This window comes from Phascolarctos cinereus, unplaced genomic scaffold, assembly GCF_003287225.1.
Source record: "Phascolarctos cinereus isolate Bilbo 61053 unplaced genomic scaffold, phaCin_HiC Scaffold_4;HRSCAF=312, whole genome shotgun sequence".
Taxonomy (NCBI): Eukaryota; Metazoa; Chordata; class Mammalia; order Diprotodontia; family Phascolarctidae; genus Phascolarctos; species Phascolarctos cinereus.
The window spans coordinates 184,207,139-184,220,248 of record NW_027555847.1 but is presented as its reverse complement, the minus strand read 5'-3'; the positions used below and the strand labels follow the sequence as shown (position 1 = coordinate 184,220,248).

Here is a 13,110-nt window from a genome sequence, read left to right as displayed (position 1 = left end):
GAGTAGAAGTATTGGATAGAATGAGGTCTGGTATCATAGTATCGCAGATTGAGAACTCAAAGGGACCTCAACAGCCATTTAGTTTAACCCTCTCATTTTACAACTTAGGAAACTGAGGTCTTAGAGGTTAAGTGACTTGCCAGAGGTCCCACACTGTAAGCATTCGACCTATGATTTAAACTCATGTCCTCTCACTCTAGGGTCAGTGTTATTTCTCTTGTATCATGCTATTTCCTAACATAGTTCCCCAGAGCCCCAGTGTTCTGGTGCCAGTGGAGTTCACTGAAGGAAAGTATTTATTATTCAGGCATTTTTTAGTCACATCTGACGCTCTGTGACCCTATTTGGGGTTTTCTTGGCAAAGATACTGGAGTGATTTGCCATTTCCTTCTTCAGCTCCTTTTACAGATGAGGAAGTTGAGGCAAACAGGGCAAAGTGACTTGCCCAGGGTCATACAACTAGTAAATATCTGAGGCCAGATTTGAACTCATGAAGATGAGTCTTCTCAACTCCAGGTCCAGCACTCTATCCACTGCCCCACCTAGCTGCCCAAAAGAATTTTAACTACTACTGAATCTCTTTGATCACCAATCAGTCAACTAATACTTATTTATATGTTTAGCGTTGAGATTTTCCAGAGTAGAAATACGGTCCCTGTTGTCAAGGTGGCTGACAATTCAGTTGGGAGATAAATCTAATGTCCGTGAAACAACTGGAAAGCAAATCAAACAGCTAATTAAGTTATTAAATGAGTGATTGATTGTGATCTTCTTAGCTCCTAAGAGGAGGAGACCTACTTTTTGGAGAATATGGAACTTGATGTAGGTTTTGAAAGTTTACTGGGCTTGGATAGACAGAGGCAAGACAAGACAGCATTCCAGGTGATGAGACCACCGCTGAGTCAAAGGCAGAGGCAGGAAGGAGCATGATAGATTTAAGAGACAGTGAAGTGCTGAACATGACGGGAGAGGAGGGTTGCTGTTGTAGGGTTATATGTGAGAAATATGGTCAAGGTCGTATTCTAGAGCAGAGATGTCAAACTTCTGGCCACTCTTGAGTTTGGTCAGACCAGATTAAAATGTAATTGGGAAATCTTTAACAAAATAAATAAAAGTACAGTACAACATAATATTAATTTGTGTTTTTCCTGTGTCAATATGCAGTCTCAGGACTCTGTTCCTATTTGAGTTTGACGCCACTGTTTTAGAGGGCTTTGAAAGCCACACCTTACCATTTGCGTTTGAGGCAATAGAAAAGAAGGAATCACTGACATTTTTTTGACTTGGGGAGTGAAAAGATGAAAGCATGTCACTTAGTGGCTTTGTTCTAACGCTGTGCCAAAAATAAGGATTCAGGATCCTTGAAAAACAACTGAGAAGGGTTTTCAGAACCCCCTGAAAATGTGAAACATCTCGACCTAGGAGCTCCAGTCAAAGTGAGTTTACTGTATTCGAGGGAGGTAATTTTTGTAGCCAAATTCAGATGATGTGTGTTGACTTATTTTATTACCTAGATGGTGTTTACCAGCGATCCTCACAAGTTCTATCTGCCTGTACAGTTCCAGTCACCTAGTAAAGCAGACATTCAGCGTGGAAATAAATCCTTCATCTCCGTGAGTAAAAGCTTATTAGTGAACTTCTCTTGTTTATTTGAAAATAATTGTTAAAGACATTCATGTAGCATTTTAAGCTTGCAGAGCATTTTTTCTACATTATCTCATTGGAGCACATCACAGCCCTATAAAGTAGGTATTCTAAATATTATCCCTATTTTACAGATGAGGAAACTGAGGCTTGGAAAAGCTAAGTGGTTTGCCTAAAGTTGAATAGCTACTAAGTGTCAGGAGCAGGATCTGAAGCCGTATCTTTCACCCATCAACATGATTTGTTTCTGGGAATTATTATTTATTTGTACAGTGACCTGTGCCACTGGAAAAAAAGCAGTCGCAGAGAGAGCTACTAAATTAATTGGCTTTCATTTATATTGGTTTTATTTTGTTTTGTTTTTCTCCTACAGCCCGAGCAGATTTATCTTCCTAATTACCTTCAGTTTGGACTAAGGTTAAGATGAGTTTACATTACTAAAGCACATATTGACTGAGAGTGAGCATAAGGTGATTTAGGAATCAGCTGAGTGTCAGGGGAAAAACCTACCTCAGATAGAAACAATATTTTCCCTTCGAAAATCCACATGCAGGTAATCCCTGAACCTTTGCATTTGTATACTAGAAAGTATGGGAAATAAATTCATCATGGAAGTGAGTGTTTTGCATTTCTATAACATTAGGCATTATTTAACCTAGGTACTCTGACTCCAAACCAGTATACTTTCTACCAAACTATGATGATCCTTCCGTACATTAAACTAGCGTCTCCTCCATTTTTACTGATGACAAAACTGGAAGCTTTCAGTTTTTGAGGGTCTTTCCCAGGGCTCCCCAGTGGCTAGAGAGCTATTCTCAAAGCCAGGAAGAACTGGGTCAAGTCCCACCTTTGATACATAGTATTGGCTGTATTACTTTAGGCAAGTCAGTGCTCTGGACATTGCTCTAATATTGTAAGTTGCAAAGAACATACTGACCTGCATTGTTAAAGTGAGTTTCCTCACCTGGCAGTTGCCTAAATCAACAACATCACAGACACTTAGAGCTGTGAACTCCAGTGATGCACACAGAATTGAGTTTAGCCGCTGTCTCTGAGTATCACAGTAGCTTCTGCAGGTATCTTGTATGTGGGCTTGTCAAAAGTGAGTTAATATTGTTATTGTCAGATTGTGAAACTTTTTCGTGAAATTGGCTGCCATGCTAATATCAGATGACTTAACCATAACTGCAGGCCAAATTTAATCTAGCCTCTCCAGAAATGATTGCTCAGAGCAGAGTGATGTGACTCTTTAAAGGCATCCAAGAACTTGTTCCTATGCTATTCGATGACATTATCTAGTTCATTGCCTAGAGATATGGCTAATGCTCATTCTTGTATATATACCAATCGCTTTGTAGTCTAGAACATAGTATATATAATATCTACAAATAAAATACATAAACAGCAAAGCATCATATGAATATAAGATATTACTTAATAGCAACAATTTCTTAATGTAAATAGATATTACTTAATAGCAACAATATCTTAATGTAAATAGATATTACTTAATAGCAACAATATCTTATATTCAAGATTTGAATTTATTTATATTATATTATTATATTTATATTATATTTAAATTACATTAATTTAATTCATATTAATTTAATTTGATTAATTTTTTGGCTAGGCAATGGGGTTAAGTGACTTGGCCAGGGTCATACAACTAGTAAGTGTTATGTGTCTGAGTTCGCATTTGAACTCATGTCCTCTCGAATCCAGGGCCGGTGCTCTCTCCATTGCGCCACCTAGCTGCCCCTCTTATGTATACTTTTGAAGAGAGATTAGCAAAATATTCGGGCCAGGATCTGGGGGGGCATTGGCTTTTTTCCTTTATTTAGAAGAGCGGGCAGGTGACTTGTTACATGGTACCAAGACATGTTAGAGTTAGGAGTGATCCTTAGCCATCTACATCTCATCCAATCTTTTGATCTTACAGAAAGGAAATTGAGGAATAGGAAAACGGAAATGATTTGCTCAGGGTCACACAGAGTATTAGTGGCAGAGTTAGGACTTAAACTCAGGTCTCTTGATTCCCAGGCCACTGCTCTGTTCACTGTGTTATACTGTGTCTCTATATCAGCTTTAAGCAAAAACAAGCAGGAACATATTAAAGTGCTTGCTTTCACTCTAGTGGGTTGAGGCTGGGCTGGACACATAAGCATTCAAGGATTAAACTCATAACTTGAGGTTGGTGTTGTGCAGAGCTAGACTGTAGTGTAATACTTTCTCCTGGACTTATAAAATAACAGTTAAATCGCTTCAGCTGAGGGATGGAGGCTGCCCACCAGGGTAAGGAGTGATTGAATTGTGCATAGAGATTTACTTTTTTTTTTTTTAAAGGGAGCTAGTTGGGGTTAAGTGACTTGCCCAGGGTCACACAGCTAGTAAATGCCATGTGTCTGAGGCCAGATTTGAGCTCAGATCCTCTTGACTCCAGGGCTGGTGCTCTATCCACTGTGCCAACTAGCTGTCCCGAGATTTGCTCTTTTTAAGGCAAAGCTTGCTTAAGTGTTGTGTACTACAGACACTGCAGCAGAAATAGTTGTAGTGAGTGGTGGCAGTGGTTGTATGTGCTTTTACTCAGAATCAACCCCTTTTCTCATCAATTAAGAGCAGTCTAGCCAGGTTCTGAGAGACTCTAATACAATCCGATCCAACAAGTATCTGTTAAGTGCTTTGCTGTCGTTCAGTCTTTTCAGTCACGTCCAGCTCCTTGTGACTCCATTGGGGTTTTCTTGGAAAAGACCCTGGAGTGGTTTGCCATTTCCTTCTCTAGCTCATTTTACAAGATGAAAAAACTGCGGCAAACAGGGTTAAGTGACTTACTCAGGGTCACACAGGTTGTAAGTGTCTGAGGCCAGATTTGAACTCAGGAAGATGAGTCTTCCTGCTCACTGCATTAAGCATTGGGGATACAAAAATAAAATGAAAAACATCCCCAAAGAAGGCACTATATTGTAAACTCGCAGATAATAGTTCTTTAGAAGCCCAGTAGAAAACAAGTTGTATACAATTTGAATCCTGGAGAATCTAGTATTTAACTGAAAGAATGACTATGTCTATGCCACAAAGAGATCAAAGAAAGAGGAAAATAACCCTTCTATACAAAAAAATATCATTAGCAGCTCTTTTTGTGGTGGCAAAGAATTGGAAATTGAGGGGATGCCCATCGATTGGGAATGAATAAGGTGTGGTATGTGAATGTAATGAAATACTATTCTTCTATAAGAAATGATGAGCAGGTAGATTTCAGAAAAACTTGAAAAGACTTACGTGAACTGATGCTGAATGAAGTGAGCAGAACCAGGAGAACATTGTATGCAGTAATAGTAACACTGTGCAACGATCAACTATGATAGACTTAGCTCTTCTCAGCCATTCAATGATCCAAGACAATTCCAAAAGACTCGTGATGGAAAATGTTATTCACATCCAGAGAAAGAACTGTGGAGTCTGAATGAAGATTGAAGCATACCATTTCCACCTTGTGTGTGTGTGTGTGTGTGTGTGTGTGTGTGTGTGTGTGGCTTTTCCCTTTTGTTCTGTTTCTTCTTTCACAACATGACTAACGTGGAAATATGTTTACATGATTGCACATGCATAACATATATTAGACTGCTTTCTGTCTTGGGGAAGGGGGATGAGAGTGAGGGAGAAAACAACTGAAACTCAAAATCTTCCAAAAAATGGAATTTAAAAGCTATCCTTACATGTAATTGGAAAAAATAAAATACTGTTTACCAAAAAACAAAAACAAACAAAAAGACTAACAACTTTGAAAAACTTAAGAACTCTAATCGATGAAGTGAGCAACCATGATTCCAGAGGATTGCTGATGAAGCATGCTACCCATCCCCTAAAAGAGAATGGTTTCTAGATGCAGAATGAGATATGGCCAATGTGGGAATTTGTTTTTGCATGGCTAGGAATATTTGTTTAAAAGGTGTTTTTTTTCTTTTAAATTAAGGCTGTGTAGAAGGGAAAGAAAATAAATGCTTGTTAATTAAAAAATAAGATTTTAAAAATTAATTTTAAAAAATCAAAAGGGAATGGGAAAAGAGAGTAACAAATGGTTGAGAAACCACAAAAATGGCTTTAATAACAGGTAATATCTTTGTATTATCAGGTTAATGGCACCAACTATCCGGTCACAGGTGTGGGTCTGTATCTGCTGGTTGTGGATGCCTGTAGTGTTCCTTGCCGAGTATCTGAAAACAAATTATTCTCTTTTACTGAAGTTGAACGCTTGAAAGAATATTTAAAAACATCAATTCCTGCGAGGTATGTGAACTTTTCTGTAATAATAATAATAATAGTGCACCTTAAGGTTTATAAAGTACTTTTCCCACAGCCAGTATCTTATTTTACAGGTGGGGAAACTGAGGCTTAGAAACAGTGGCTTGCCCAGGGTCAAACAGCAAACAATTGTCATCTAGGATTCAAACCTAGCTTTCCTCAGTCTCCAAATTCAGTATTCTATCTACTGTAGGAGGCTACCTGTTTGTATTTCCATACAATAAAAATAGGCTATTTTAAGGCAGTGAAGTACTCTGATAAGATAACAGTTAACTCTGGGCGCTTTAAATTGTCTCCCTATTCTGACATTTTAACACAGTCCATACCTCTTTCAGTGCTGTGTTCCCTGCCCCCAATTTTTGTCCTGTGTAGAGCAGTTTCTTTTCCTGTTTTTCTCTGAGGAGTGGTCCTGAATTGTTTTCAGTTCAGCAGACCTGCAGAGGAGCAAATGAGATTGTGTATCCATGTTGACACTTTGCTGACTGTAAAGTGTGACACAAAGGCCAGTTATTACTATTATTATTCCACTCTCCATGGACTTTGTCAAAGGAGACTCTGAGGGCTTGAATTCTGGATGTTTATCTATTGTTATAGAATCTCTTAGGGAAAGAAAAGACACTCTTTAACCTTTTATTTGGGTACAGGTGGGGACTGTCTACACAAGTTACTAACATACCAGAAGGACCTAAAAGGTCCTTACATGATGATTACTTTTGGAAGGTATAGACCTAAAGTGAGGGTCCAAGGTCATAATCTGGTGAGGCAGAATGGAGCAGAGCTTTGAAAGCAACCTGAGGTCTTTTTGGTAGAGACGCTCATCTGCCCATCACTTTGAATAAGATGGACAAGTCAGACTTTTTTTGTTGTTGTTTTGGCCATCCTCACATAGAAGAGACTGTTGTCTTTTTGAGAATAATCTAAATCCTTTTTTTAAAAAAATTTTCACTCACAGGAATGATCTCAAGGTCCCCTTTAATCCAATGACTGTGATAAAGATGGTTTATCACATTAACCATTGCTGATGCACATGTAGTTTGAATGCTTTTGTTGAGAAAAGCGCCCAAAATGCACATTTTATTTTGTAAGCCTTTTTCATTTTTGGATTACCCTCAATATATCTTACCATTTTTTTATGTAGACATCAGAAACAGATTTTCACGTATTCTGATTTTCATTATTCAGCAATTTATTTGATCTCTCTCTCTCTCTCTCTCTCTCTCTCTCTTTCCCTGCTTCCTTCCTCCCTCCCATCCTCTCCCTATCCCTTCCTTCTTTCTCCTTCTGTCTGTCTCCACTGCCCTGAACATTGGCCCCCCCAATATCTTTTTTATTTCCTCCTTTCTCCTGCCTTAGAATGCTACACTTATGGAGGAATCCTTTCCTGGGTCATATTCTTTAATGTTTAGTTGTAAGCAATTAATTCTAAAACACCCAAGAATTCAGCCTGATATGAATTTTGCCACAGATATTCAAGATAGTCCTTTGAACTCACAAATCACCCTGCCAGACAGATTATTTAGGTGTAAGATTTAGCTGTGCAGATGAATACTGTCCTGGGGCTACTAAGATTAACTTCTACAGGATCAGTTCTTAACCCTTTTTGTGCCATGGGCTGCTTTTACAATCTGGTGAGGCCAATGGGTTCATTATCAAAATAATGCTTTTTTTTTTCCAGAAAAATTCCTAATTGAAGCTAATTCTAAATTTCAGTTAGAGGTTAATGAAAGAATGTGAGTGTGAGTGTGTGAGTATGTGTGTGTATGTGTGTGTGTGTGTGTGTGTGTGTGTATGTTTGTGTGTGTGTGTGAATATATATTCCCATTTAAGTTCTCAGAATGTCTAAAATTTATCCAAAGATAGCTTGGACCTCAGGTTAAGAACTCCTTTTTAGAGTCACTGAATTCCTGGGCAGATGTTTGGAAGGCATTCCATGAGACCAGGCTGGGCGGCTCTCATCTATGCAGAGGTAGCCAAAGCTTTAGGATTTCTTAAGACTCAGTGTTTTTGAGGCGTCCTGCTGCTGAGATTGCTTGGCTTTTAGAAGGGAATTCTGGCTGCTTCCATCACACATTGATTCTGTACCCTCTACTAAAAGAGTTACAGCCTGAGCCCTTTACTAGCTCAGTTTACCTAAAATATCTATGGCTTATCTTGGTTTATATTTTGTCTTTGCTGGGAATAGTTTATGAGAAAGTAAAGGCTATGAAGCTGGAGAAGAGGAGGGGCATTTGTGTGTATGTAATAGATATTTCACTGAATGAAAATGAAGTATTCTGAATTTTGTAAAATATAGGTCAATTGTTCTGCTGAGCACAAGAGGAGAAATTAAAAATCTGAATATTTCTGAAGCATTAATACCCCTGGGATTAGCCAAACCAGCTCATCTTCATAACAAAGGTTGGTATTTACATTTTTGTGGATAACTCTTAAGTTGCTTATGCTATCTACATTTTTGTGTATTCACTGGGGACTTTAACTTCTCAATGAATGAAAGAAATAAAAATTGAAAGGTATACCCTCTCTTTTTCTTTCTTTTCCATCATTGACTGTTCTTTATGAATAGGATCTTTTTTTTGTTTAGTACTTTATTTCATCCCGATTGTAGGTAAAAACATTTTTTCAACATTCATTTTTAAAATTGAGTTCCAAATTCGCTCTCTCCCTCCCTCCCCTTCTCATTGAGAAGGCAAGCAATTTGACATAGGTTATATATATGTTTAGCCATGCAAAACATTTCCATATTAGTTATATTGTAAAAGAAAACATAGACCAAAATAAAAAATCCAAGAAAAATAAAGTTTAAAAAAAATATGCTTTGAATGTGTGTTCAGACTCCATCAGTTCTTTCTCTGGGTATGGATAGCATTTTTCATCATAAGTCTTGGATCATTGTATTGCTGAGAATAGCTAAGTCATTCACAGTTGATCATCTTACAATATTGCTATTACTGTGCACAGTTTTCTCCTGGTTCTACTTCTTTCTCTTTGAGTCAGTTTATGTAAGTCTTCCCAGGTTTTTCTGAGAGCATCTAGCTCATCATTTCTTATAACACAATTAGTATTCCCTCACAATCATGTACCATAACTTGTTCAATCATTCCCCAATTGATGGACACCCTCTTAGTTTCCAATTCTTTGCCACCAGAAAAGAGCTGCTATAAATATTTTTGTACATATAGATCCTTTTCCTTTATGTTTTTTATCTCTTTTGGGATACAGACCTAGTAATGGTATTGCTGGGTCAAAGGATATGCATGGTTTTATAGGTCTTTGGGCATAGTTCCAAGTTGCTCTATATAATAATTGAATCTGTTAACAACTTCACTAACAGTGCTTTAGTGTCTCAGTTTTCCCACATCTCCTCCTACATTTGTCATTTTCCTTTTCTAGCCTATTAGGTGTGAGGTAGTACATCAGAATTGTTTTAATTTGTATTTCTCTATTCAGTAGGGATTTAGAACATTTTTTACATGACTATAGATAGCTTTGATTACTTTATCTGAAAACTGTATATATTTTTTGATCATTTATCAATTGTGGAATGGTTCTTATTTTTATAAATTTGACTCATTTCTCTATATATTTGAGAGATGAGGCCTTTTTCAGAGAAATTTTGCTTCAAAATTTTTTCACAGTTATGATTGCTAACTGTATTTCCCTCTATCCTATTTCCCCCCATTTATTCTAGTCTCTCTCTCCTTTTCCCCTGTCCCTCCTCAAAAGTGTCTTGTTTCTACCACCTCCCCAACTCTGCCCTCCCTTCTGTGAGCACCCCTCCATCCTCTTCCCCTTCTACAAAAATTTGAAAGGCTTCACAAATTTGCATGTCATCCTTGTGCAGGGACTGTGCTAATCTTCTCTGTATCATTACAATTTTAGTATATGTGCTGCTGGAGCATGAAAAGGGTCTTAATGAGACATTATACCTTCCAAAAGCATTTATTCTGTGCTTACCATATGCTGTGTACTGAGTTAGCAAGGCTGATATAGATAACAAGCAAGTAAGAAAGTCTGTGCATTCAAGGAATTTACATTCTAATAGAGGAAGACAAAATATTTAGGAGACTAATAGCCAGAGAGGAGTGTTTTGAACAGAGAAGTGAGAGGGAATGGGGAAGTGTCTTCCAGATGAAGGCCACCATGCTGGACTGCAAATTTAAAAGTGAAAGGGCTTTTTAAAAAGAGAAGTATGGGAATGTATTTTGTTACTTGGGACAAGATGTGGGTGGTAGGAGTTAGTTTGCTGACTTAAGAGAATGTGGATTTCATGGCTATCTCTGGTCTGACCACACTTTGGCCTGACACGGAACTTACGTGGCTCTTATGTTGCAGGGAGTATAGTATTCCTGGGATTCAGCGGAAACTTTAAACCAGCGTGGACTAAACTGTTTACCAGTCCTGCTGGACAGGGCCTAGGGCTGCTTGAAAAATATATACCTTTACAACTGGAAGAGTATGGCTGCGACAAAGTGCACAGTATCCGAAGAAGAGACTTCGAACTTTTAAAGAGAGCTTCAAGAGCACATTAGAGACTAAAACGTAACTTAAGTGCTAGGGGAAAATGTGAACTAACTTATTTAATTTATGGCATTTTAAATGACACTGTTAAAACCTGAGGAAATCATTTTGCTGTTTGCGACAGAAAGAAGCCTGAATCAACAGCTTCGAACGCCAATCTGTGCACCTTCTCATTGTACAAAATGTTCAAGAATTGATTCCTGTTTGTAAAGCCAGTGTATTCAGAGTGTCTCTTCTCCCTTTCCCTTGAGGTCCTTCCGTCTTCCCCCTCCCCCATCCTAGTTTGTATTTACTGTAAACAGTTTTCTACTTTTTTGTATTGTGGAGAAACCTGGGGTGTCCACAAGAATGTGCCTGAGGCTCATTTGGGGGCAAGTCTTGTTGCGCCTTGGATTACTTGAAGTCTGACATTCAGTTGTGTGTCTTCTAGCCATTTGAACTGACCAGGTGGCACGTGGAGATGATTCTTTTGTGCCTGTCCTCAGGCAGACTTTGAGGATTTTACGTGTTACTGACTGACTTTATTTTTGTTGTTAGTTTCTAAGTGGCAGCTCAGGCGTGGCTTCTGTCCTTGTCTGGACACGGTCACTTTGTTCACTTTTACACTGAGTTTGTGGGGGTTATGTGTATGTGTGTGTGTGTGTGTGTGTGTGTGTGTGTGTGTGTGTGTGTGTGTGTTCAGTTTTCTAGTAGTGAAATGAATTGGGAAGAAAGGGCTATTTCTGAGGTAAGAATTTCTTAACCTATGAACATCAGGAGATTTTTAAAAAATTCCAGTATTAAAGTTTGAAGTTGATTGGGACCATTTTGCAGCTTTAATCCTTAGCCTGCTTTAGCTGTATATTTGTGTCTTATATGCAGTGCTAAGTTGGATATTTACATTTGTTACTCATATTTAATAATCAGGCTGTCTTCCTGACCTGTGACTTTTTAGAACCTTGGGCCTTGCTTGGGCTCCAGTGATGCCGTAAGCCTTTCTGCTCACAGATCTGCCTGAGGGTCCTAGGAAGCTAGCTACCTCCTGACATGGTTATTCCCAAAGGTAAGGGAATGAGCTTCTGGATCTATTCTGAAGCCCTAGATCTCATGGAAGAAGTGTAGAACTAGACCTTTTTATAGTCTAGAAAGAGTAGGTTATCCTGATTCATCATAGTTTTGAGATTAAGTAGAACAAAGTGGTAATTGTACCCTATTTCACTCTCCAATTATGTGCATGGCGTTTGTGGATACTAAGGAGGAGGGTTCTATGCAGCAAGGGGAGTAGCTAGACCCTTTAGGCAACAGATTATAAGATACTAGATTTAGACTGGAAGAAACTTTAGAGGTCATTTAATCCAAACCCTTCATTTCATGGATGGGGATGAGGGATAGAGTGACTTGCCCATGGTCACAGAGATCATATGTGTAAGAGCCAGGATTCAAACCCAGGTCCTCTGCCTCCAATCTAGTGTTCTTTCCACTGTATTACACTGCTAATCCAATAGGAAAAAGGAATCAATAGGTGGGTAGTTGGGTCATTTGTCACTGAGTTAATCAGGTTTTATAAATAAAACAAGTGAGGGTAGGGGTGGGTTGGGATTGCTAGGGGAGAGGGGAGTTAGGGGAGGGAGTTGAGCATTAATACACACAACTTCACTTTCTTCAACCATATGCAGGGGTGGGCATGACAAGTGCCTTTGAGTAAAGGGGAAATTGATGAGCAGCTCTGACTCTTTCTATTATTTTACAAAGTACGCTACCTCAAAGTGCTACCAATAAAACTTTTCCAATTGTAAAAACACTGTGTTCAGTTTTATTCTCTAATCAAGTTTACCTTGAAAGGGGATGAGGTAAGTACTTGCTATGAGTCATAATGGATTGGGATTGGGAAAAGGGACACAGGTTGGTAAACTTCTCTGTGATCCAAGTAGTTCGACAGCTCTGTTTTGGGAGTAGGCTTTCATCCACATTGACTAAAGGAGCCACTCACAGTGAGACTCCACAAGCTTTCTTTTTCCTGATTTTTGGATGCCACCAATCCACAAATTAGATCATCAGTGACTGGAGTCAGAGTATCCTGGGTGCTTCTTCAAGAAACCAAATGTAAAGACTTTACTGAAAGAAGGAAGGAGGGGCCAACTGTCCGCAAAGGAGAACTTTTATTAGGTAATAACAGAAACCACCTCTGACCTAAACCACAAAAATACCCATACTGCTCTAGTCTTGGACTCTAGCCCAGTTCCCTAACAATAAATATTTCTTTGTGATTAAAATGATGTTATAATAGGCATGCTTTTTTTATTTCAGCATCTCACATTGCTTTATAATGCTTATCATAAGTCAAAATAAGGTCTAATCACAATTTATTTGGATAACTTTTATATAGATAGTCTTATCCACCACCTGTTAGCCTTTTTTTAAAACAGGTTTAGTCATGTAAATTGATCCATGCATTTCAAGCAGATGGTAGCTCTCAATCAGATGGAGGTATTTGATTCTTGCTCCTCTCCCCCTCCCCCCAAAAAAGAAAGAAATGTGCTACTATAATGAGAAATGCAAGGTGATCTCAAGTGTCCTCAGCCTCTTTTTGGAGGTTTTGTTGAAAGATTCTTTTTCTACCACCTGAGAGATGTCATATCAAACTCAGTTTTCTTGACTTTGGAATGA

At 38.5% G+C, this 13,110-nt stretch overlaps 1 protein-coding gene and 1 non-coding gene across 2 annotated transcripts in view; one reads left to right on the top strand and one right to left on the bottom strand.

Annotated features, from left to right (window-relative positions):
* CEMIP2 (cell migration inducing hyaluronidase 2) overlaps positions 1-12,242 on the top strand; it is a 98,419-nt gene extending 86,177 nt beyond the window's left edge. Inside the window, 4 exon segments of the mRNA XM_078152816.1 lie at positions 1,515-1,613; positions 5,777-5,931; positions 8,240-8,343; positions 10,279-12,242. Of these exon segments, the coding sequence (XP_078008942.1) occupies positions 1,515-1,613; positions 5,777-5,931; positions 8,240-8,343; positions 10,279-10,475 (555 nt within the window). The 3' untranslated portion in view covers positions 10,476-12,242.
* LOC144457216 (U6 spliceosomal RNA) lies at positions 9,743-9,845 on the bottom strand. Its single transcript, XR_013486542.1, has one exon. It is a non-coding gene; the product is annotated as a U6 spliceosomal RNA (small nuclear RNA).
* Positions 12,243-13,110: the final 868 nt, after the last annotated feature.